General features: G+C 47.8%; 1 protein-coding gene across 4 annotated transcripts in view; it reads left to right on the top strand.

The window, feature by feature from the left end:
• Window positions 1-21,629, top strand: part of AHNAK (AHNAK nucleoprotein) — a 109,075-nt gene that overhangs the window by 70,376 nt on the left and 17,070 nt on the right. Inside the window, exon 6 of one of the 4 annotated variants that reach the window (XM_019645362.1) lies at window positions 21,119-21,241. The exons of 2 other annotated variants lie outside the window; for them this stretch is intronic. In XM_019645362.1, the coding sequence (XP_019500907.1) occupies window positions 21,119-21,241 (123 nt within the window). Of the gene's footprint in view, window positions 1-19,192; window positions 19,291-21,118; window positions 21,242-21,629 lie in introns of those variants that run through there. One more of the 4 variants, XM_019645363.1, reaches the window with a different exon arrangement.

Here is a 21,629-nt window from a genome sequence, read left to right on the forward strand (position 1 = left end):
TGCAAGTCTGCACATTACATTTCGTTTGCAAGTTACACATTTATTAATAAAAGATGATGTTACCACTTCTGACTTAAACTGAAGTTTTCCTCTCACTGTCAGAAAGGTAGATGTAAGCTGGCTTTTTAACTTTATGAAGTCCTTGATTTTGTTTCCCCCCCTGTGGGTATGGAGCTAGGTCTAACCTCAGACTCCCAGCCTCCAGAATGGTGAGATACATTCCTGTAGTTGAAGCCCCGCAGTCTATGGTATTTTTGTCAGAGTGGCTTGAACTTACTAAGATACCAGGAATGCTGCTAAACATCCTATAATGCACAGGACAGTCTCCCACAACCAAGACTTATCGGGTGCAAAATGTTTAAAGTGTTGCTGTTGAGAAAGTCTGCTCTAGGGTTGCTTGGACTGCGTTCGCAGTCAGAAAATGTTCCTTCAGAGACCGCTGGCCTCCCCAGGGCACCAGGCACCAGCACCTCTGTTCTCGTCCCTGTGGCTGCAGGAGACTGAAGCTCTTACCCAGTTACGGAAGCTCTTACCTAGTTCCTCCCAGGTCCTTCTCCTGTATTGGTGTAAATAAGACTGGAAGGCCCTTTAACTTGCAGTGGTTGTCCCCAGGAGGAGGAGGCATCTGGGTTAAACAACAGGGCGGGTTAGGTCCGGAAGGAGTGCAACAGTCCCAGCATCTGGTATCATCTATTTATTCTATTGAAATGTACCAGCTGGATAAGCACGGGATTTCTGTGAACAATTTGGCTCTTTAGAAGTTTTGTTTATGCCCTGAAAGAATAAAGAGATGAGAGATGAAGGCTGGCGGGAGATGATGAGCTGATGTGAAGGGTCCTTCACAAAAGTATTGACCTTGCCCACCTGGAATGACCGCCCATTGGATCCTTTAACCAGCACTCCAGCCTCACTCTGTGGCTGTGTGACGAAGCATCTGGGTGGTTAGCTGCGTTGTACACTTCTTAACTTTTGTGGTTTTGGCTGCTAGGAAGCCGAGTTCTAGTTACAGGAGCCATTCTGTAAACCCAGTGATGCTTTTTCATGTCATTTTTGGTTTAGGATCCAGCACCCGTACATGGATGAACTGTGCTTCCTGCTTTCTCCATGCTGCCCACTTTCTGCACTCAAATGGTTTCACATGTCACCTTCTCTGTCCCTAACATCTTTCCCACTCTGGAATTATCTGTTCCTTTACCTGTACCCGCACACCTGATGCACCCCTCAACCATAATTCTTATTATAGTCTGGTTATGGGAACATGATCCCAATATAATTAATATAACTCATATAATTACCCCTCAATGCAAGAAGATTCTGGAGGCCAGGGACCATGAGGAGTTTACTATCTCTGAGTCACATGCACGGTGACTGTGTCCCACCTGAGATCAGGCTTCAGGAAGTGTTTACTGAGCTGAGCTGAGCTTCAAAGGAGGGAGCTAAGCAACAGCTCGATGGGGAAAATGGCAAATTTGGGTGGCTGAAAAATATATGGAAGAGAGGCACTGTTGTGTGTTTTAGCAGGGTATGCTGGAAATTGCTTAAGAGAATGCCCATCTCTCCTTTTCAAACCAATTGCAGCTTCTAACATTCTTTCCTTAATATCAAAAGGCTTGAGTGCTTCAAGATGCATTTTTGGAATGCTGGGCGAGCCTAGAAGCATTGAGAATTTAAGGTGTTTATACCATATGTTTTCTAATTACATCACTGCATAAGTTTGTAGAACATGTATTTTCTTTTAAAGAAATGCACTTATATTACTTTCCAGGATATACTATAAGTGCATTAAACTGGGCTTTGAGGAAGGCCCCAGGGTTTGGATCACCACCAAGTAAACCAGGTCTTTTAAAAGAGAAACTTGGAGACTATGAGGACACAAATGATTCATAATTAATAGGTATGTTGTTTGTAAACAGTTTATTATCTCACATAGTTAAAGGGCTTCCTTATCTTAGTTATACTATTAATTTGCTTAGTAGCCTCTGTTTAAATGATCAGAAATTCTCAATCAGGGGGGTGTTTGAATTAATAAGGTTTTATTTCATTCATCAATATAACAAGTATTTATTGAATGCCTGTTATGTTCCAAGCCCTGGGGATGGTCATGAAGAAGACCAAGTCTCCTTGTCTTCTTGGAAGATTTTAGTGGCAAAACACGAGGATGGTTGGCAGAAAAGGAGGAAATACGTTGAGTGTAGAGCTGATGGAACCTGCTGATGGATTGGCCACGTGGAAGCAGGGGTGAGAGAGAAATCAAGAGTGACTCCTGTGTAGTTTGGCCTGAACAGCTAGCTGGCTAAATGGCCTTGCCATTTACTGAGTTGGGGGAAACTGGGAGAAAGGATCTGGGAAAGAAAAGTCAAAAGTTCAGTTTTGGACACGTTAAGTGTGAGATTTTTTTTTTTAATTGTTAGTTTCAGGTGTACATAACAATGCAATAGTTATCCTTTTCACCCTTCACACAGAAAAGGTGTGAGATTCTTAGTAGACAGCCAAGCACATAGCTGGGTGTATAGATGTCTGGTGGTCTGGTGTTCAGGATAGCAGTCCAGGCTGGAGATAGATATAAACTGGGGCTTGTAATAGTTTCTTAGGGTGGCTTAAAACAACAGAAATTTATTGTCTCAGTTCTGGAGGCTAGACGTCTGAAATCATGGTTTTGGCAGAGCCATGTTCCCTCTGAAGGTTCTAGGAAAGTTTTAAAATGGGAAGTCCCATGTCCTAGGAACCCCCTAGTCCCAGGCAAACCAGGACAGATGGTCACTCTATCACCAGAACAGACTTGGAAGGGAGAGTCGGGTTCAGGGACGCCAAGAGCTTCATGGAGGGGAGATGAGGAAGCCTTTGATGGTGACTTCTGTTTTCTTGGCGACATAAGGGGGGAGATTATGAACTGAGAGCAAAGACAGGGAGGGAGACCGGGGGCAGAGGAGAGAGGAGAAGGTGTGGAATAGCCATCTTGGAAAGGGGGAAAGGGAACTTGTAAGAAGTGGAGCAGCATTTCCGGGCAGTGCTGGGTGGCAACTTGAAATCTGTGGCCATAAATTTAAAGTGACATCAGTCAGCGTGGTTGTGGGGTGTATGCTCTCTGTAAAAATCTAAACAGCTCGTATTCTGTTATAATTAACTTGTTGGAACATATGGCATTGTTGTGTTGCCCTGGCATATGGAGGGAAACGGATACACCCTTAGAAACACTCCTGGTCTGTAGGACTTTCAGATGAAAACACAGCAAAGCCAGCTCTCCTGAGAGTAAATGAACACCTTTACCTTGACCTTCAATTTCTTCCATTACAGGCTGTTCACAGTTACAGTGCAGACCTGGCCACGTTGTCCAAACCTTTTGTAGCCATGTCACCCTTCCTTTCATCTCCCGCGGAAACACCTCAGTGGTTTGTTATGCCCAACGCTTGTTTGCAAGTAGCAATTACAGTGATTTGCACAAGCAACAATTTAACACTAATAGAAACAAAAAGTCATTGCCAGGCCTGATTCTGCTGATCTTCATGTTAAAGGAGTTCAGCTGGATTGCCCGTTTTTACTTATTCTGCCCATTCTCTTGGCAGATTTTAGATAACAGATATTTCATCAAAGTAGGTGATTCAAGAGGAGCAACGTAGGTGGATTTGGAGTTAGAAGACTTGGATTCGAGTTACCCACCTGCCCTTTTTTGGTCGGGTGACCTTATGAAGCTCATCTAACCTGTAAACCTTAGTTTTGTCATAAAAATGTGGCCGAAACGACCTGCGCTGGCTGCTTCAGGGATGTAAGGACTTCATAAAATCTGTAAACGAAAAGTGTTGTGTGTTATACAAATGTGGGCTGTTGCTGCGATTGTTTTCGGCACCGTTCTGCGACTTTCCAGTCATTTCCAGTCCTGTAGCTTTAATAAACAGGGACAGAGAAAACTGCTGAGCCATCGGGTGTGGCAACTGAGCTTTCAATAACTGGGTAATCAGGAGTGTTGAGGTGCTGGACTAAGGACCAGAGATGGAATGACATGGGGGGCAGGAGTGGTGGCAGTGAGGCACCGGAGGGTGGCAGGGTGGGGGAGTGGGGATTGTGGGAAGGGAGGGGAAGTCCTGAATGTAAGACACTGAAAAGGGGAGTAGTTCCAGGCATTGGCAAGCCCTATGCTGCCACCTTAAAATGGGACTGCTGAAATACTGTCCTGGGCACTCCGTTTTAGAAGGCAGGAGGCGAAGAGGCCATTTTGGAAAGACTTCTATTTAAAAGTTGAACTGTCTATCACCTAAAGCTTTCACCTTCAGCAATTCAGGAAATTCTACTCTGTAAAGTGACTCATTCATTCCCTAAGGGTTCAGCAGAGCCAGGGCCAACCACAGAGCCATCAATTACTGGAAGATTGTTCCCATTTTGTCATGGCCTATAACTTGGAGGTAATATTTTTAAATTCTCAATTATGGAGAACTCAGAATACGTTTTAGATGTCAGTTCTAAAATCCTTAGGTGTTGTCCTCTTCCGGTTGAGTATGGCGAGTGGAAATGTTTTATGGTCTCCACACCTGCTTTTTTTCTCACCATCCATTAAAGGAAAGTACCCCCTCTTTCATCATTAAAAAAATATATCACAAAAACCAAATTCTTATCAATTATTTTATATAACAAAACTTTAAAGTGAGAAGTGAAATCACCCCCATTGCCCCCCCCCCACCTCCGCCAGTAACTCCTGCTTGGCCGGGTGTGTGCACTCTCTCTGGCCAAGCTCCCGGGGCTGACTTTTGGTGGAGCCAGGCCTCTAATTCCAGCCCTGGGTGCCCCTAGTCCCACCTTTATGCTAGACACTGTCACGAGAGTCTCTCATTTCAGATACAGCAAGTCTTCAGATTTGTTGGCAGTGCCCACGTCTAGCCACTGTGGACAAGCCTTAAGTGACCTGCGCGAGAGGTTTCCCATATGAAGCCTTGGGAAACACATTTGACCTCTGTGTGCCTCAATCTCTTCATCTGTAATACTTGGGGGTTAGGACACCATGATCCCTCAAGCACTCTTGTTCTGACCTGTCTATGCATCGAGCCTCCTCCTCCTCACCTTAATATTTCTGGTTTCTTTTCCTGCTCTTGTAATTTTTGCACAGTAGAAGGGCTTGTGTTAGAGGTGTGGAGAGCAGGAGAGTTGGAGTCACCTTTTAGCTGGTTAGCCATGTGACCCTGCCAATCACTTGGCCCTTCTGGACCTTAGTTTTCTCATCTGAGAAATGAGAGACCAGGCCTGTTTGATCTCCAGGAGGCTCTCTGGTCTGACATGCCCTGATTCTCACGACTTCTTCCTATTGAGGGGTGATCCCTCTGATTCTGAGGGAACAGGCAGGTCAGGGTAGGCACACAGAGGTGACAGTAGGTTTGGAGCAGGGAGCTGACTCGGGAAGCTGGACTTTTTTCCGGAGCCCCTGAGTCAGTTCCTTGTGGTCTGGCTTCATTTTTTCATTTGAAGTGTTGTGAAATCCCAGAACAGCACCCACGCCCACTTTCAACTCTGAGTACATTCATGGTGCATTCCAACGCCATTCCAACACCAAGTAGGAGCGCTTTGGAGATAATCCCTCTCACCTGTGAGCCTGGAAACCCCTGCTCCTTGTCCTTGTGCAGGATTGTAAGGGGATAGGATAACCAACCATCCCAACTTGTCCTGGATGGTCCTGGTTTTAGCACTAGAAGTTCCATGTCCCAGGAAACCCCTCGGTCCCCACCAGACGGTTGGCTCCTCTACTGATGTTCCACGTCAGGGCCTGGACGACTGACTTCTTTAGTGGGACGGGCCATGGTTAAATGAAGGAGCTGGCAGCTCAGTGAACCTCAGAATAGCTGGGGGGGCTTGACGGATGCAGATTCCTCGGTCCCACCCTGGACTGTCTGATTTAGCAGACCTGGAGTGGGGACTAGGAATTCTCATTGCATAAGGCCCCCAGGTGAGTCTGGGGCAGGTGGTTCAGGCACCACACCTTGAGACACATGTGCTTAGGGCAATGGAGGAAACAGAGCCAGTTTCTGCACTCATGAAGCTTATAACCCAGGCAGGAGCAGCCAGACAAGGCACTGACCCTGAGATGCAGTAGAATGAATTGAGAGCTGTGTCATGAGTAATATCAGCTCCGGCCAGTTTTTGTCCTCCTCTCACCCTCCAAAGTAAGTCAGTGCTCACAGATCTTGGCTTTGTTCCTTAGAGGTGGACTTGGTCTTTTTGGCAGGGGGCCTGCAGCTTACATCAGGCTCCCCTGTCTTGGAACCACCCCCATTCTTTCTTCTGCACTGTGTGACCCGTCTGGTGAGGGGATCAAGGGGAACTGTCTCTCAGGCCGTTGCAGCTCTGACCTTCTGGCACAAGGGGGGCGCGGGGTGAGGAAACAGCCCTGCTTTTTTTCTTGGTAGGCAGCTGTCATTTCTATCACTTATGAGCTAAGCCTTTCCTAAGGTGAATCGATGAACTAGGGTCCTCAAGTGCACTTAGTTATAGGGGTGATTTGAAGAGGACTTGGAGGTGGCCTGTGAAGGGCTTGCGTATTCACTGGGCTAGGCTGCCATAGAACAAAGTGACAGAGGGAGGAGGAATGGAATGACGGCTCCACAGGCCTTCAGACGAGGCAGGGCGGTGGTTGCAAGACCTGAGATTGATGGGCTCCTGGGATTACATGCCACCACTGGGAGACCAGCCTCCATAGCAGCCGGAACTATCGAGTGATGCTTCAGAACTGGCCAGCGGGCATCCTTCAGGCTTCTCAAGCTGGTCTTAGAGCCTGGCTGAGGGGGCATAGTCCATTCAGGCCACTATAACAGAATACCACAGACTGGGTGCTGTAGAAATAACAGAACTTTATTTCTCGTAGTTCTAGAGGTTGGGAGTGTGAGGTCAGGGTGCTAGCATGGTCAGGTTCTGGTCAGAGCTCTTTTCCGGGTTGCAGACTGCCAATTTCTCTCTGTGCTCACATGGTAGAAAGAGTGGAGGGAATTCTCTGAGGTCCCTTATGTAAGGATGCTAATCTCATCGTGAGGGCTCCACCCTCATGATGTAATTATCACACAAAGGCCCCACTTCTTAATACCATCACATTGGGGGTTAGAATTTCAGCAGATGAAGTTTGGGGGGGATACAGGCCTTCAGTCCATTGCAGGGGCCTTTCAGGGACTGGTGCCCTGAACATCCCCAGTAGTGTAGTGTGATGGCTGGGACCTCCAGCTCTGGAGCTGGCCTGGCTGGGCTGAAATCCTGTCTCAGTCATTTATCAGCTGGGTGACCTTAAGCAAGTCATTAACCTCTCTGAGCCTCAGTTTTTCCATTTATAAAATGGGATAATAATGTTCCCTGTGTTGTCAGGAGAATTGAATGAGATAAGCATGTAAACTGCTTAGCACTGTCTCTAATGTGTAATAAAGGTTAACCTTTTTAAAAATTATTCTTATAGTGACAGAAAATGGAAAAGGCCAGTGATGGTGTGTATATTAATTTGCTAGGGCCACCATAACAAAATACCATAGATTGGGGGCTTCAACCACAGAAAATTATTTTCTCACAGTTCTGGAAGCTGGAAGTCCAAGATCAAGGTGTTGGCAGGTTTGGTTTCTTCTGAGGCCTCTCTCCTTGGCTTGTAGATGGCCGCATGATCTCACTGTATCCTCACATGGTCTCCCTTCCGAGCATGTGCATCTCTGGTGTCTCTTTGGATATCCAAGGCCACTGGCCATATTGGATTAGGGCCCACCCTAATGGCCTCATTTTAACTTAATCATTTAAGGGCCCTATCTTCAAATATAGTCATATTCTGAGGTGATGGTGGTTAGGGCTTCAATATATGAATTTGGGAGCACGATTCAGTCCGTAACAGAGGTCAATCTCAGCACCAGGGTCTTTGAGGGTCAGACAGAAAAGACCCTCCCTAGGGAACCAGAAATGAAAGTGGAGCCCAATCATGTCTGGGGGAGAGTGGGCCATGCTGTGGCTGCCCGGGTGGCCCATCCCAGTGGACCTGGCCCAGGTGTCAAGTGCAGTGTGTTTAATTTTACAGTCGATGGCTGGGTTTGCCTCAGCCCCAGCCTGGCAGGTGTGGGTGAGATCAGCTCCATGGGTAGAGTGAGGCGGTGAATGTGGGAGATACTGGAGGGGAAGAGCAGATGGTGGCTCTAGAAAGGACAGAAGGGTCACGTTCCTAAGGGTTGGGGAAATGAAACGAAAGATGAGGTTGTGGAGGCAGCACTGGACCAACCCCTGGCCCTGCGCTTTAAGGTTCAGGAGACTTCCCTTCAGTGGGTCAGGGAACCCTTTTAAGGGGGCCAAGGTAGTAAGTGTTCCATGTAGGTTTCAGACTCCTGGTGGACCCAGTGGATGCCTCTCTTTAGGAAATGCAAATGTGAGCCTTCAGCTGAGAACCAGGCGGCCAGGGTGTGTGCCCTCAAGTTCTTGGAGCCTTTTAAGGACGGACTAGAGCCCAGCACAGGGACAGGCATTTCAGTTCATTCTCAATTCCAGGATGAGCTCATGAAGGTCAGTTGTCAGGGCAGCTCAGTGCCTTACTTCACCCCTGCCTCTCCACCCCCACCTTGTTTTTTCCCACAAGGGTCCTTCTGAGCTACTTTGTGGAGCTCCCCATTGTCCTGGCAGATCTGTCCTGGCGGACCCTGAAAGCCTGGGTTCCTGGACTCAGCATCTCTTTACCCCCCATTTTGCTCCAATATGGTCCAAAAGCGGGGTCCTGAGGATGACAGCTTGGGAGAATGTTGCCAGAATGAGGGTCAGCAGTTCTGACTCTCACCATGAAGCATTCCAGGTCCTTCCCCTTCATCTCAAGGCCATCTTGGTTTCAGCTTCTTATTCATATCTCGTGTTGTTCTTTAAATGGCTTGGTTTTTGATGGTCTCTCTGGTCACGGTCATTCTGAGAGTGCTGGGGGTTGAAGATGGTATTATTTTCAAGCTCCTTGGCAACCTCAGAATTAAACTAAGAGTTCTTGGCTGTGCAAAGGCAGAGCGTGTCTAGACATGGTCCTCTTATTGAGATGTGTTCCTGGAGCAGAGCCCCCTAAACCCAGACCTAGATTTCAAACTATACCTCCTGCTTTAGAGGCTCCTCAAGTCACCCACTCCTCTGGATGAACTGAACCCCCCTGCCCCCACCCCAAGAGCTCTCTCAGCTCCCATGGACACCAGACTATAACCTTCTTGGAAAGCAGTGCAGTGCCAAGTTAAATCCCGCACTCACATTCTGGCTCTACTATTGACTAGCTGGGTCTCCTGGGGTGTTTCTAGGCCTCTGTTCCCTCATTTCTGAGTTGTCATGTGCTTAACACACATTACGTAGTTAAAAATTATGACTAGTTCTTATTCTTATTACTGTAATCACTCATTCAACTTCCTCAACCCAAATAGTGTTGAGTGGAGTGTTTTCTCCTAGAGTGAGGATAAGGTAGAAGAAACTACTGTGGGGCCACTGTGGTCACCAGGGAAGCTGGTCAGTGACAAGTTGGACAAGAGCCATAAAGGCCAGCTTTAAGGCATCGCTTGATGAAAGATTAGCCTGAACTGTGAGATAAAGGGGACACAGGTTCAAAATATCTTAAACACGCCTTCTGACATGTCAAAATAATGCTGTTTATATCACTGGAAATGCAGTACATAGATGTGGATGGGCTTGGAGATGGGGTGCTCCTGGGACATCTGACTTCTTTGGGAGCAGCAGATGGGTGTAGGGTTTTCATAGTCTTGCAAAATTTGCTGAAACACCTTTTACAACCTCACATGTCCCAGCGTGTGAGCCCTGGAAGAGCTCAGACTCAGGGTGCAGGGGTTGTTGAAGACACCTGCTGTCATCCATCTCTGTCATCCCCCCAGCATGGGACGTCTTAGATGGAGGCCAAATAAAGATATGGCAGGGACCGCGAAGGCTCTCATAAGGCAGTCACTGGGTGACTGCTCTGACAATGCCTTCCTACCTTTCCTGCTCCCCAAATAACAGGAACTAGTAAGAAACTACAGGATCCAAATCATCCCCCAATCCACCGACACATGGAATCATAGCCCCGCCCCCCACCCCCAGCAAGGCAATGGGCCATGCCATGTGGTACAGTAGGTGGGACTTCAGGCTCCGGAGTGGGGCTGCCTGCATTCAGCTCTGCATTCAGGGCTCCTTCACTTATGAGCTGTTCTTCCTAGGCCTCACTTTCCCCCTTGTTAAAAATGGGGGTTATAAAGCCATGTACATCATAGTATTGTTGTAGGGATAAGATGAGACCATAAAGGTGAAATGCTCTGCATGTGGAAAGTGGTTATTACTCTCTTCGGAGTGGGACTTGTGCTCTGCCCACAGGCCTCTGAAGAACATATTGCTAATTGTCTGTCACAGGCCCTGAAGTGCCATTCATCCAGTGAGAATCAATTTTTTTGAGACTAAAGGCTTTTGGTCCCTGAGAGAATCTTGTTAAGCAGCCATTCCAAGCAATCTAGCAGCTATCCTGCCAGGCGACTGGCTGGGCAAGGGCCTGGGATGGGCATTTGGGGATGGGGACGGCCCTGGGAGAGACAACGTGCTGCGGAAGGGCCTTTCTCTGATGGGGCATTTTGCGCTTGACTTGTGTTCCTCAAATGCATATGTTATTGGTTTTCTTTAAACTGGAGTCTTGCCTCCAGGATTGTTCTGAAGTTTTGGTGGAGGAGTGGGTTGACACCTGTCCTTGGGATATGGAGGTGACACCGCTGAGACTCAGCTAGGAGGGCCAGGCTGAGATGTTAGCTCTTCCCAGAATCTTCAACTAAGCTCTCCACTAACTTTCCCCATGACTGCTTTCTAAAAATGTGACAAGCTTTTGATATTTACTGCGGTCAGCCTCTACTGAGTGTCTGCTGCTGTGCTAGGTGACCAGAATGCATATAGAGAGATGTTCAGGTCTGTAAGTCCAACAGGCCTGGTGGCTGGTGGCGCTTGGACCTCCGTGCTGACAACTTCCCATCACCTGCCTGGTGGTGAAGGGTGAGGAGGGTGTTCTGGGCATGGAGACAGCAAGGGCAGAGGCTTGGAGGCGTAACCACATGGTACATTCAGGAAGTGAGTGGCACTGTGTGGTTAGAGGAGGAGTTTGCGTGGGTGCGCCAGACGCTGAACCCGGGGGGCGGGTCCTTATTTTTTGGGAGTGGGAGCCACTGGAAGTTTTCATACAAGGAAGTGACATGAGCTGTCTTCTGTTTTTTATCATAATCATAATAGCAGCATCACAACCATTAGCACTGAGTACTTGCTTTATGCTATGCATCAGCTAAATGCTTTAGCATGAGTTACCTCACTTAATCCCATTTTATAGATGAAGCTGGGAGAGTCCACAAAGCCCAATCGTGGAGCAGCAGAGCTGGGACAAACCCATATCCATCCACCCCAAAAGCCCTTGCTGTGACTTGCTCCTCAAATTCACTGAACCTCCATGTCCTCATCTATAACACCTACGTCATAGGGTTGTTTTAATAAATTGGAGGATACATTTAAAGTGCCTGACACATTGTAAGTGCTCAATAAACAGTAGTCCCTACTATTTTTGTTGCTATTATCTGTTTTAGAGAGCACCCCCTGGCATGTCAGTTGTCAGGTGGTATACCTTTAAGTTTGGAAACACGTAGGCAGGCATGAGTAAGCTGGGCCAGTGAGGCCACCCCCTCCAGAGCAGGGTGCTGCTGCATAGGTGTCTGCTTAACCCTCTCCTGTGGCTGTGGTTACTGACCTGGGCATCTGGTTCTCTCTGTTGCTGGGGCCTCTCCAGCTCAGGTCAGGGTGACCCTGTTCCCACCTAGCATTGTTCCATGACTGCTTCTCTGAGGATGCCTCCTGTGTGCTCTGGTTTTGGTTTTGCTCCAGCTGAGCAGGGGCAGACCCCACAGGTGACAGGATGGAGGATTAACTGGAGGGACTAAAGCCCTGGAGGCTGTTGGAAATCTCCAGGGGAGACAAGGTGAAGGCTGGAAGGGTACCAGCCATGGGAATGAAGAGAGAAGACAGCTTTAGGGAATATTTTGGATTTAGAACTGATAGGATGTGACAATCTAACACCGTGGAGAGAAGAGGGAGGGAGAAGTAAAAAATAAATGATATTTCTAACGTGAATGACCTCATGGCCCTATTCTATTCCCTTTCTTTCTTTCTTTTTTTTTTTAAAAGATTTTACTGGGGAATTGGGAGAGGGGAACAGCATTGGGGAATCGGGGAAGGGGAACAGACAAGTTGCTGTCCTTTTGTTCTTTAGTCTAGTTGTGGAGGATGTCGCTTCACTGGCCCATGTTGGTATTGTGATCATTGTGCTCTTCCTGGGTGAGGCAGTCATTTGCCAGCCTTTGGACGGCCGCTCACGCCCGCTGTCAGCCAGCCCCACTGCAGCCTATGCCATCACGGGCAACTCACGGCAGCCCAGCTCCAGGTCGAGCTGTTGTTCACCATCTTAGCTGTAGAGGGCGCAGCATCACTGGCCCATGTGGGATCCTAACTGGGGCCCTGCTGCTCAGAGCTGGCATCCCAAGCCAACTCTTAACCAACGATCCACTCAGCCAGCCCTTCTATTCCCTTTCTATGCTTTGCGCAGTGGGTCTCATCCATTCCCATGGTATTAAATGCCATTTCTAGGCTGACAATCTCCCAGTCCCCTGAGCTCCAGCCTTGACTACTTAGCTGTCCGTTGCCCTCTTCACTTGGATGTTTCTCAGGCATTTCAATCTCAGCATTTCCAAAGTGAAACTCCAAAAGTGATTTGCCTCCCTCACTCTCAAACCTGCTTCTCCATCTCAGTCAATAGTACTATTCTCCCTCATGTTCAAGTTAGAAAATATGAGCATCACCCCTCCATGCCTTCTCCTTCCTCCTCCCTTATATCCCACTCATCAGCAAGTCCCATCATTTCTACCTTGGGACTACATCACAAGGGGAACACATCACCTCTTGCCATCTGCACTGCCACCATCCCAGGCTGAGCCACCTCCATCTCTCACCTGGGTGACTGAGTCCACGCTGCTTCCCCACTTCCACTCTGACTCCATAAATTCCAGCCACAGTGATCTTTTAGGAACACAAATTTGATCCTCTTACCTAATGACATTTTTTTTTTAAACTGAGCCATCCTGCCACCTTTTGGGAGCTCAGCAGCAGCTCAGCTCAGGCCGGGACTCGAACCGCTGTTGTTCAGAGCTCACACTCTTGAGCAAGCTCTTTACCAACTGAGCCACTCGGCTGGCTGTCCTAATGACTTCTAATGACACTGAGCATAATAACCACCAGCATCCCATGGCTTACAAGGTTCTACACCGGATCTCAGCTTCACCTGACTTCCCTCCTCCCCATCACTCACTTCTCTTTAGGCTCAATAGCTTCCTTGTTGTCCCCATAACATGACAAGTCTTTCCCTTTTTGGATCCACGCCATGTTGCACCATCGTTCCCACTGTCTGGAATGCTCTGCCTCATCTTCGCATGGTTGGTTCCTTCTCATCCTTCAAGTTTCAGCCTAAATGTTCCCTCTCAGGTCACTGCGCATGACCTCAGGAGGTTCCACATCCTTCTTAACATCTTCTTTAGCCAATCATTTCATTTAGAGCACATATTGATTACAGCTTGACATTTTTTATTTGTTCATTTAGTTTATTTTTTATCTCCCTGACTGGAGTTTCAACTCTACAATGGCAGCCTGTTACATAAAAGGTGCCAACAGGTGTTTGATGACTTGATGAACAGGTAGATGATGAGGGCACGCACCTAGGGAGCATTGATATTCACGGGGTGGGCAGAGGGGCTGTCAAGGGGACTTGACATGAGGGACAGAAGGGTCGTATTAATAATCACGAGACGAGGGACACTTTGGTTGGGGATGCTTTTGGCTGCAGGTAACAGCAAACCTGTCCAGTGGTGACACTGACAAGAGGATTATTTCTCATCGTTAGGATGCTCAGCCGCAAAGCTCTGGTCATTGTTGCTGAGGTCCTCTTGGCATTTCCTCAGATTCAAGCATCACATTCTCACACGACTAAGCTCAAAGACAGGAAACAGGGAGCAGTGTGGGGCAGACATTCTCCTCACACGTCTTCTTCTTATTGGTGGGGGGTGGTGTGGTGGTTGTCCCCAGAAGACCACAACCAATCTTCACCTATATCCCACTGGTCAGAAAGGACACATGTCTGCCTTTGGACCAGGGCCTGTGCTCATCTTGCTGATGTAAAAGAATCTCTTTCCTGTCCTTGAACAAAGTTGGGATTTTGCCAGCTGAGGAGAAGGGGAATGGGTTTTGAGTAAGCACTGAACAGTGCCGTCCGTGAGCACATTTCACAAGGAAGAGTTTTTCTGTTGAGCTAATTGATGAAGGAAGGTCAACTGGGACGGGTCTTAGAAAGTGGCTGCCGGATTTGAGGCTGATAGACTATATGTGGCCCTTGAGAAGGCAGTTTCTAGAGGGTGGCTGGGCTGGGTTGCATGCTGCAGGGGGCTTAGGAATTACTGGGACAAGTTGAGGAGATGAAGGTAGACTACCAGGAAGTTTGGTGTTGAAGGTAAGAGGAGAGATGGTAAGAAGCCATCTGGAGAGAGAGAATAAAGATTTTTAAGTAAGATGGGGTAGTTGATTCCCGTGCTCTGAAAGAAGCATGGGGGTAGGGTCAAGTGTACAAGAGGTGGTGGCTGTTACTGGAACAGGTGGGAGGCTTTTCTGAGGACACTCAGTTGCCTTCTGAGACAGGAGGGAATGGGGCAGGATGGCGAGGACGCCAAGCAGGGGCAAAGATTCCTCTTACTTTCCTTTGTGTGACAATGGGCCCATTTAGAGATTGACTCCATGACCTTGACCTTTCCATCAACCTTTGTTTTTACATTCTGATATAACAGACTGGAAAATAAAAAAAGGTCACATTGGTGTGGTTGTATGCTGAAAAGTCCAAGGACAAAGCCTGACCCTTGGGTGTACTCGTTCAGATGGTCCAGCCGCCCAGGACACAGTCAGGGGTGTGGCTATTGCATGATGCAACCCAGAGGGCGCAGGTCACTTAACAGACAGCACAGAGCTGCCAGATCCTGCAGCGGATGGGCAGCAGGGTGGAGCGGGAGAGCCCTGAGCTGGGCAGAGGACTTGGGTTCCAGGTCCAGGTCCACCATTTACAAGCGGGGGTTCATGGGCGTCTTCCAAGCCTGTGACCTCATCTGCAGAAGGTTGGGTTATGGCAGCTCATCTCCTCCCTCCTCTGCCCACAGTTATAAAATGTGCTGGCTCCTCATAGGGAATTAAGGGAATGTCTTCTTGCCTCCTCCCCCACCCCTCTCTGGGGAGTTTGACCCTGCTCAGTAACCCCCTGCAAGAGAGCAGCAGTGTATGCCTTCAGCATTAGCCCTGGTCCCTCACTTCTGGCATCTTTTCTTCTTTGTTTTGGGGAATGATGGCATAGGGCCCAGCTAGTAGGATTGGGAGCCAAGCCTTTCTCCTCTATTTATTCAGATCGTAGCTATGGATGCAGCAAAAAGCAAATAGAAGTTGGACTAGATATGTGAGCTCGGTATTCCACATTTAAAGCTGGTGTCTACTTACGTAGGAGGCAGAAAACACAACATTATGTTAAAATGAATAATAGCCCCAACAGAAAAAAAAAAGTATTTTTAAGAAAACGGTCTTAGCGGGAATATTCTGACGCTAAGCTGGTAAGGTTGACAGTAGCTCTGTGTGTCTCTTCCTCAGAGCTCCTTAATGTTCATCCACATCACATGCCATCTCTAAGGGTGCGAGTTCTGAAGGGGACACGTCTTCTCTTAGGTCACCCTCTTTCTCCGCCATGTGGGGTAGGACTTTGACCTAAGGAGAGCGCTGAGCTTGTCTCATGGAGTTGCTGGGGGAGGTTGTTGTTTGTAAGATGTGAGGAGGATTATTTGGTCCCATCAAAGCTGCCCCAATCAGGTCAGTCCTGCCCATGGGCTGGTGGCCTGGACTTCATGGGATGGCTATTGGGGATTCAATGAGTGAAGTGTTTGGCAAAGTGCCCCAAATGGAATCAGTTACTCAACCGACAGACAGAGTGCTCATAGCTTGCCCACGTTGTGCCTTGTGGTAAGGAAGCCCCAGATGCGCCTCTGCCCTCAGGAATCAGCATCTAGGTGGAGAAAGAAAATGGACACTGGGAATCAATCGAGAACAAGTAAGGTCTCCCTGACAGCCCTTCCCTGCAGCACTGCCTTCCTGGAGGGTGACTAGCTGCTGGGTGGGGCGCGCTGTCAGCCAGCCCTGCTTAATCTCCTGGTATCCACAGCAGGGAGAAAGGAGAATCTGGTATTCATTGTGTGGTTATTTCTAATTTCCTTCTGCTTTCGAGATCCTCTTCTCAGAGAGAACAATGTCCTGAACGAGGCCCAGGCACCCGCCCAGCTGCGGGGAAGGCAGCACCCAAGAGAATACAACGGCAGGGCAGATGGCATTTGATTCCCATCCTCTGAGAATCTGAGAATCGCTGGGGACAGTGGGATTTGGTGGCCATGTCGAATCCTAGCTTATTGTTTGTTGTTCTATCCCTGGACCTTGGAGCAAGTCTCCCACCCGCACCCTCCCACCCCCAGTCTCATTTATGAGTATTATTTTAAAACTATCCCTATCTGCCAAGGAAGGACAGTCCTTCCTATACCACCAGGGCTCTGAGGCTGGGTGGGTGGAGGGGGCCCTGGAACTCACAGGATCCCCTGTAGGTCCGAGATTCTGGAACTATGAGGCCACTTCGTGCCACTGTGCACCCAGCAGGAGGGGGACAGTGTTGGGTCCTTGAGCACATGGGCCAGGCCGCTCATAGGCCAGCGCCTGGGAGGGTCCTCAGCAGAGGACCTTGGGCCGACATTCCCCCAGCCAGTGTCTTGTAAGGCCAGCTGGGGGCAGAGTGCCCAGGATGGCGTCCAAGGAATGGGGTGGGGTTTCCTCATTCCTTTCTGTCTTCACACTTGGCCTCTTACTTGTGGATTTCAGTACATTGATCAGCCTTGTTTCTCTTTCATCACCAGAAAGCAGAGATAACCCAAAAGCGAGTGACCCAAGTATGTAAAGGGGTAGGAGAACTTGAAGGGCCATTTGACTGTGATCCTCAAGTCTATAGGGTTTTATTGAGAAAGATGCTATAAGAATGGCAGGTGAGAGTAAGAGGCGTGAGGGGGTGACACAGCTCTGCAAGGGGCTATGGCAGGGTCTTTAAGATGTGACGACACCGGAGCAGGGTTGCTCACGCTTAAGTCACCAAGTGCTGGCATCACAATTTCTGCCACATCCATATACTATTTTTTTTTTAAGTTTGTAGCAGAGGATAGTTTTATTAGAGCAGAAAGTTACAGCTCTTGAAATGAGAGGGGGTCCCAACTGGGGTGCTCCCCTATACTATTTGTTCAATAGTTCTTTTGAATAAATTTATTTGAAAACCCTTACATTTAATTAAAAAGAAACATTTATGTCACTACCATAAATGCAACCTGGCATTTTTCTAATAAGCACTGAAGCAAGTTCTTAACTGTTAGAATAAAAATATTCATCCTGTACCACTAACCTCTTGAACGCCACCCCGGGCTTTGTGTATGTTCGTGGTGTAAGCTGTTACACACAAGGAAGTCTCCATGCGTGGCTAATGGTGACGTTGGGGGTGAGCTTGGTGTTGGCAAGAAGGCGTAGGGTGATCTGTGCAGACTGTGATCCCATCAGTGATGCCCCAGGGAGAGTATCCCCGCTTGACCAAGGGTTCCCCTGTTCCATCGCAGCATCTCCAAAATGGGAGAATGACAATGTCTCCTTTAAAGGCTGGGGGACGGTGCTGAGTTCATATATTTACAAGGCATTAAGAACAGTGTCTAGTGTCCGGTAAGTGCTCGACACATGTCAACACACACCATAATTTGGGAGATTCTGGCTGAGGGCTCTCGGCTGTCCTGGGGGTCCCATCATCTGCCTGCTTGGAGACAGAGCCAGGACAGAGCAGGTCCCCAGTCTCCCTCCCGCTCGCCACGGATCTCTGTTGCTCTCCATTTCCTCTGTTGGGACAGGTGTGGCCAGGTGATATGGCCGTCATTTCCTTCATGATTATAGGATTAAACTAAGATGTGGTCACGGCATTAGTCATCATGAAACATCCCCGTTGGAATCCGCGGTCATCTTTGTCCACTGGAGGCTCTGGAATGGGCTCCCAGGGACAGACACTTGTGTGCATGTGCTGGGGGCCCGTTGGATTTGGGTCTGTTGCTCTATGTGAGCAGCCGTGGGCTGTTACTGGAATGGGATTCATGGCTTGGAGGGAGAAAGGAGCTGTGGGAAGCAGTCCCAGGTTCCTGGTGGGATTGGAAATTCTGCCTCAGGCTCTGGAATTTTGACTTCCTGTTTGGCCTGGTACTTGTCCCCCCCCTCCCCTCTTCCCCCACATATTTGGCTCGGACACATCCTCTCCCTCCCCCCTCAGGATCGTTTCCTCATCTGTAAAATGAGGGGGTTGCACTAGATGGTATCTAAGGTCCGTTTAAGCTTGAGAAAGCTGATTCACTTCCCAGCCACACCCTCACTTTCCCCTCAGTCCTCTTGATTGACAGGAGAAGAAAGGTAGGAAGGAAAAGAGAAGTAGGAAGAGCCATGCATCCCACAGTGTACAGGACAGGCCCCACAGCACACAGTCGCTCGTCCAAAATGTCAATAGCACTGAGGTTGAGAAGGCCTGCCTTATGGGCAGAGACACAGAAGGGAACAAAAGATTTTAAAGGCGAATGCATCACCAATGCCCTACAGATGGTAAATGGTTAGACAAATGATAATGAAAGGGGAAATTCAGGGAGCAAAGAAAATGCATGGGAAAACGTTTTTAAAGGGGGGAGAGAAGAGGCTGTTAGGATGGGGAAGGATGTGTTCGCAAAGTGATCACAGCTGGGGTTGTTAGAGTAAGCGGCTGTGGCCCGACAGCATAAACCAGTGTGGGGGATTGCTATCCTGCCCTCTCCTTCCTGGTTCACTTTGAAAGATGTCACCCTGCAGTTAGGGGCTCCTCCTATGGCATTTCAGCAATGCAGCCAGTCAGCAATGGTGCCTCTTGGTGCCACAAGTTGCCCTTGGGATAACAGGCTGGACCCAGAGACTAAGGCAGTCATTATCATCTGAGCATTACCGGGTGAACCAGTCATGGTTAGATTTTCTGTGAGACCTTTGTTTCTTATTGAAATAATAAATCAGTTATCTCCAACTCTAGAGGAAGATACCACAAAAGCAAGATTCAAAGAAATTAACAGAGAGAATGTCTTCATGACCTTAAGGGTGGGCAACATTCTCTAAAACAGAACACAAAAGCACTAACCATAGAAGAAAATTTGATAAATTGGACTTTATGAAAATTAAAAGTGTCTCTTCAGCAAAAGGCACCATTAAAAACATGAAAAGGCAAGATCTCAGCCTCGGAGAAAATATCTGCAATAAATATATATGACAAAGGATTCATTTCCAGAATATTTGAAGAGCCACTAAACAAATGACCCAATAAAAACTGGGAAAAGACTTAACAGTCACAAAAGAGCATATCCAGATGGCCAAATAAACCATGAAAAGGTGCTCAACATCATTACTCATCAGGAATATACAAACGAAAACGACAGGGAGATACCACTATACACCCTCCAGAATGTCTAATGAAAAGAATGAAATACCAAGTGTCACTGAAGGTATGGAGCAAATGAAACTATCATACATTGCTATGAGGAGTGTAGAAACGGTACAACCACTTAGGAAAACTGTTTGGCAGATTCTATTAAAACTAAAGATACGCCTATTCTATAACCCAGTAATTCGACTCCCAGGTATATATACCCAAGAAATATGAGTGCATATGCTGACAAAAAGATATGTATAAAAATGTTCAAAGGAGTTGTTTCCAAACTTGAAACACCCCGGAGTCCCATCAGCAGAAGATTGGAGAAATAAATTCTCATATATCCATACAATAGAGCACTACACAACATGAAAGATGGCACGTTGTCTGATTCCATTAATGTCATCTCAGAGTGATTTTTGGTGCAGCATCGAAGCTTTCTGTTTTGCCTGCTACTCCCCCCAAGCACAGAAGCCTTAGATGCCATTTTCTCAAAGAGAACGTCATCATGTATCCTGATATTCTAGGAACTCAAATCCCTCTACCATTTTAAGAAAACAAAAGCATGGAATGGGGAAACCATCCCCTGTACGTACACTGTCCATGAATTTCTTCCAGTTGGGAGAAGAACCCATGGTTTCCTACCCACCCTGTTCATCTGAACTGTTCTGTGTTGTAAATTCTCTGAGAATACTGAGTATTGAATATTGAGAATATTAAGTATTGGCTATAGCAGTCAATATTGTGAGACAAGTTTGAACCTCAGCTCTGCTCCTCTTAAGCTGTGAAGCTCTCAGGCAGTTACTTAATTTCTCAAAGTGTGTTTTTCCTTGTCTGTAAAAGGGGACAGTGCTACTTACCTTACAGTTGCAGTGTGAGGGTTCAGTGAGGTCGTACATAAGAAGAGCTCAGCTCAGCATCAGGGTCATTGTGAGGGTAGGGTGGTGTCGAAATGTTAAAGCTTTCACTTTATTGCTGCCCGGTTCCTTCCAAGTCTCTAAAAGAGGACTAGCGTCTTTCTCTTCTAAACCATTCAGCTCACATGTGAAAAACAGTTATGCTGATGATTTCTTGACAAAGTGGAGATACTGAAGGAATGGTAGAAGCTCAGAGCCTCAGCAAGGGAGGGGGGACGCCATTTTCAACTAGGTTGGTAAGCAAGAAGGTACTGTGTGTGTGGACCTTCAAGAATGGGTCAGGTTTAGTCACAGAGGGAGGATGAGGAAGGTGATTCTAAGTTGCGGGGGGAGGGGAAAGGTGGTGCCTAGAGACCAAAGGTGTAGTTTGGGAATGGTGAGCAGGCCGTTTTGGTTGGCGCCTAAGATTTATGTCGGAACTAGTGGAAGATAAAGTTGGAAAGGAAGACTGGCTCCATTTGAGACCCCACTAAGAAAGCTGGACTTTTTCTAGAGGAAAAGGTGTCTCTGAACATACTTGAGGGGAGGAGGTGTAAGAGAAACCAGGGGCGTGCAGACCCACAGGGATATGCAGCCAGGCCAGGAGGCCAGAGAGGAAAACAAGGTGCATTTTCAGGTGGAGATGAGCTGGAGGTGGGCTGGAAAGGAAGGTCTATGGAGATGGGGAAGGCGAAGACTCCTGAAGTCTTGGAGCCGATTTCCCGAGTTTATGAAGCAGAAAGGAGAAAGCAGAGAGAAAGTGAGTTTGGAGATGATAACGTAAGGGGTTTCTTTTTTCTTTTTTTTCCCGATTTTTAAATTTTTATTGGGGAATTGGGGGAAGGGGAACAGTGCTGGGGAATTGGGAAGGGGAGCAGACAAGTTGCTGTCTTTTTCTTCTTCAGTCTAGTTGTGGAGGACGTTGCTTCACTGGCCCAAGTTGGCACCAGGGCCCTCTGGCGTCCCAAGCCAGCTCTTAACCATCGCGCCACTCGGCCGGCCCATGAAAGGGGTTTCTTAATGGCTAAGACTGAAGGAGGTGCTTCTCATTCATCCCTCCTTCCTTATTACCTTTGCTATTTGCATGTTCTCAAGAACGCATTGTCCTCTTCGGGTGTCAGACTTGTCCAGGGCACCCAAAGGACAGA

Source organism: Hipposideros armiger, unplaced genomic scaffold, assembly GCF_001890085.2.
Source record: "Hipposideros armiger isolate ML-2016 unplaced genomic scaffold, ASM189008v1 scaffold_93, whole genome shotgun sequence".
Taxonomy (NCBI): Eukaryota; Metazoa; Chordata; class Mammalia; order Chiroptera; family Hipposideridae; genus Hipposideros; species Hipposideros armiger.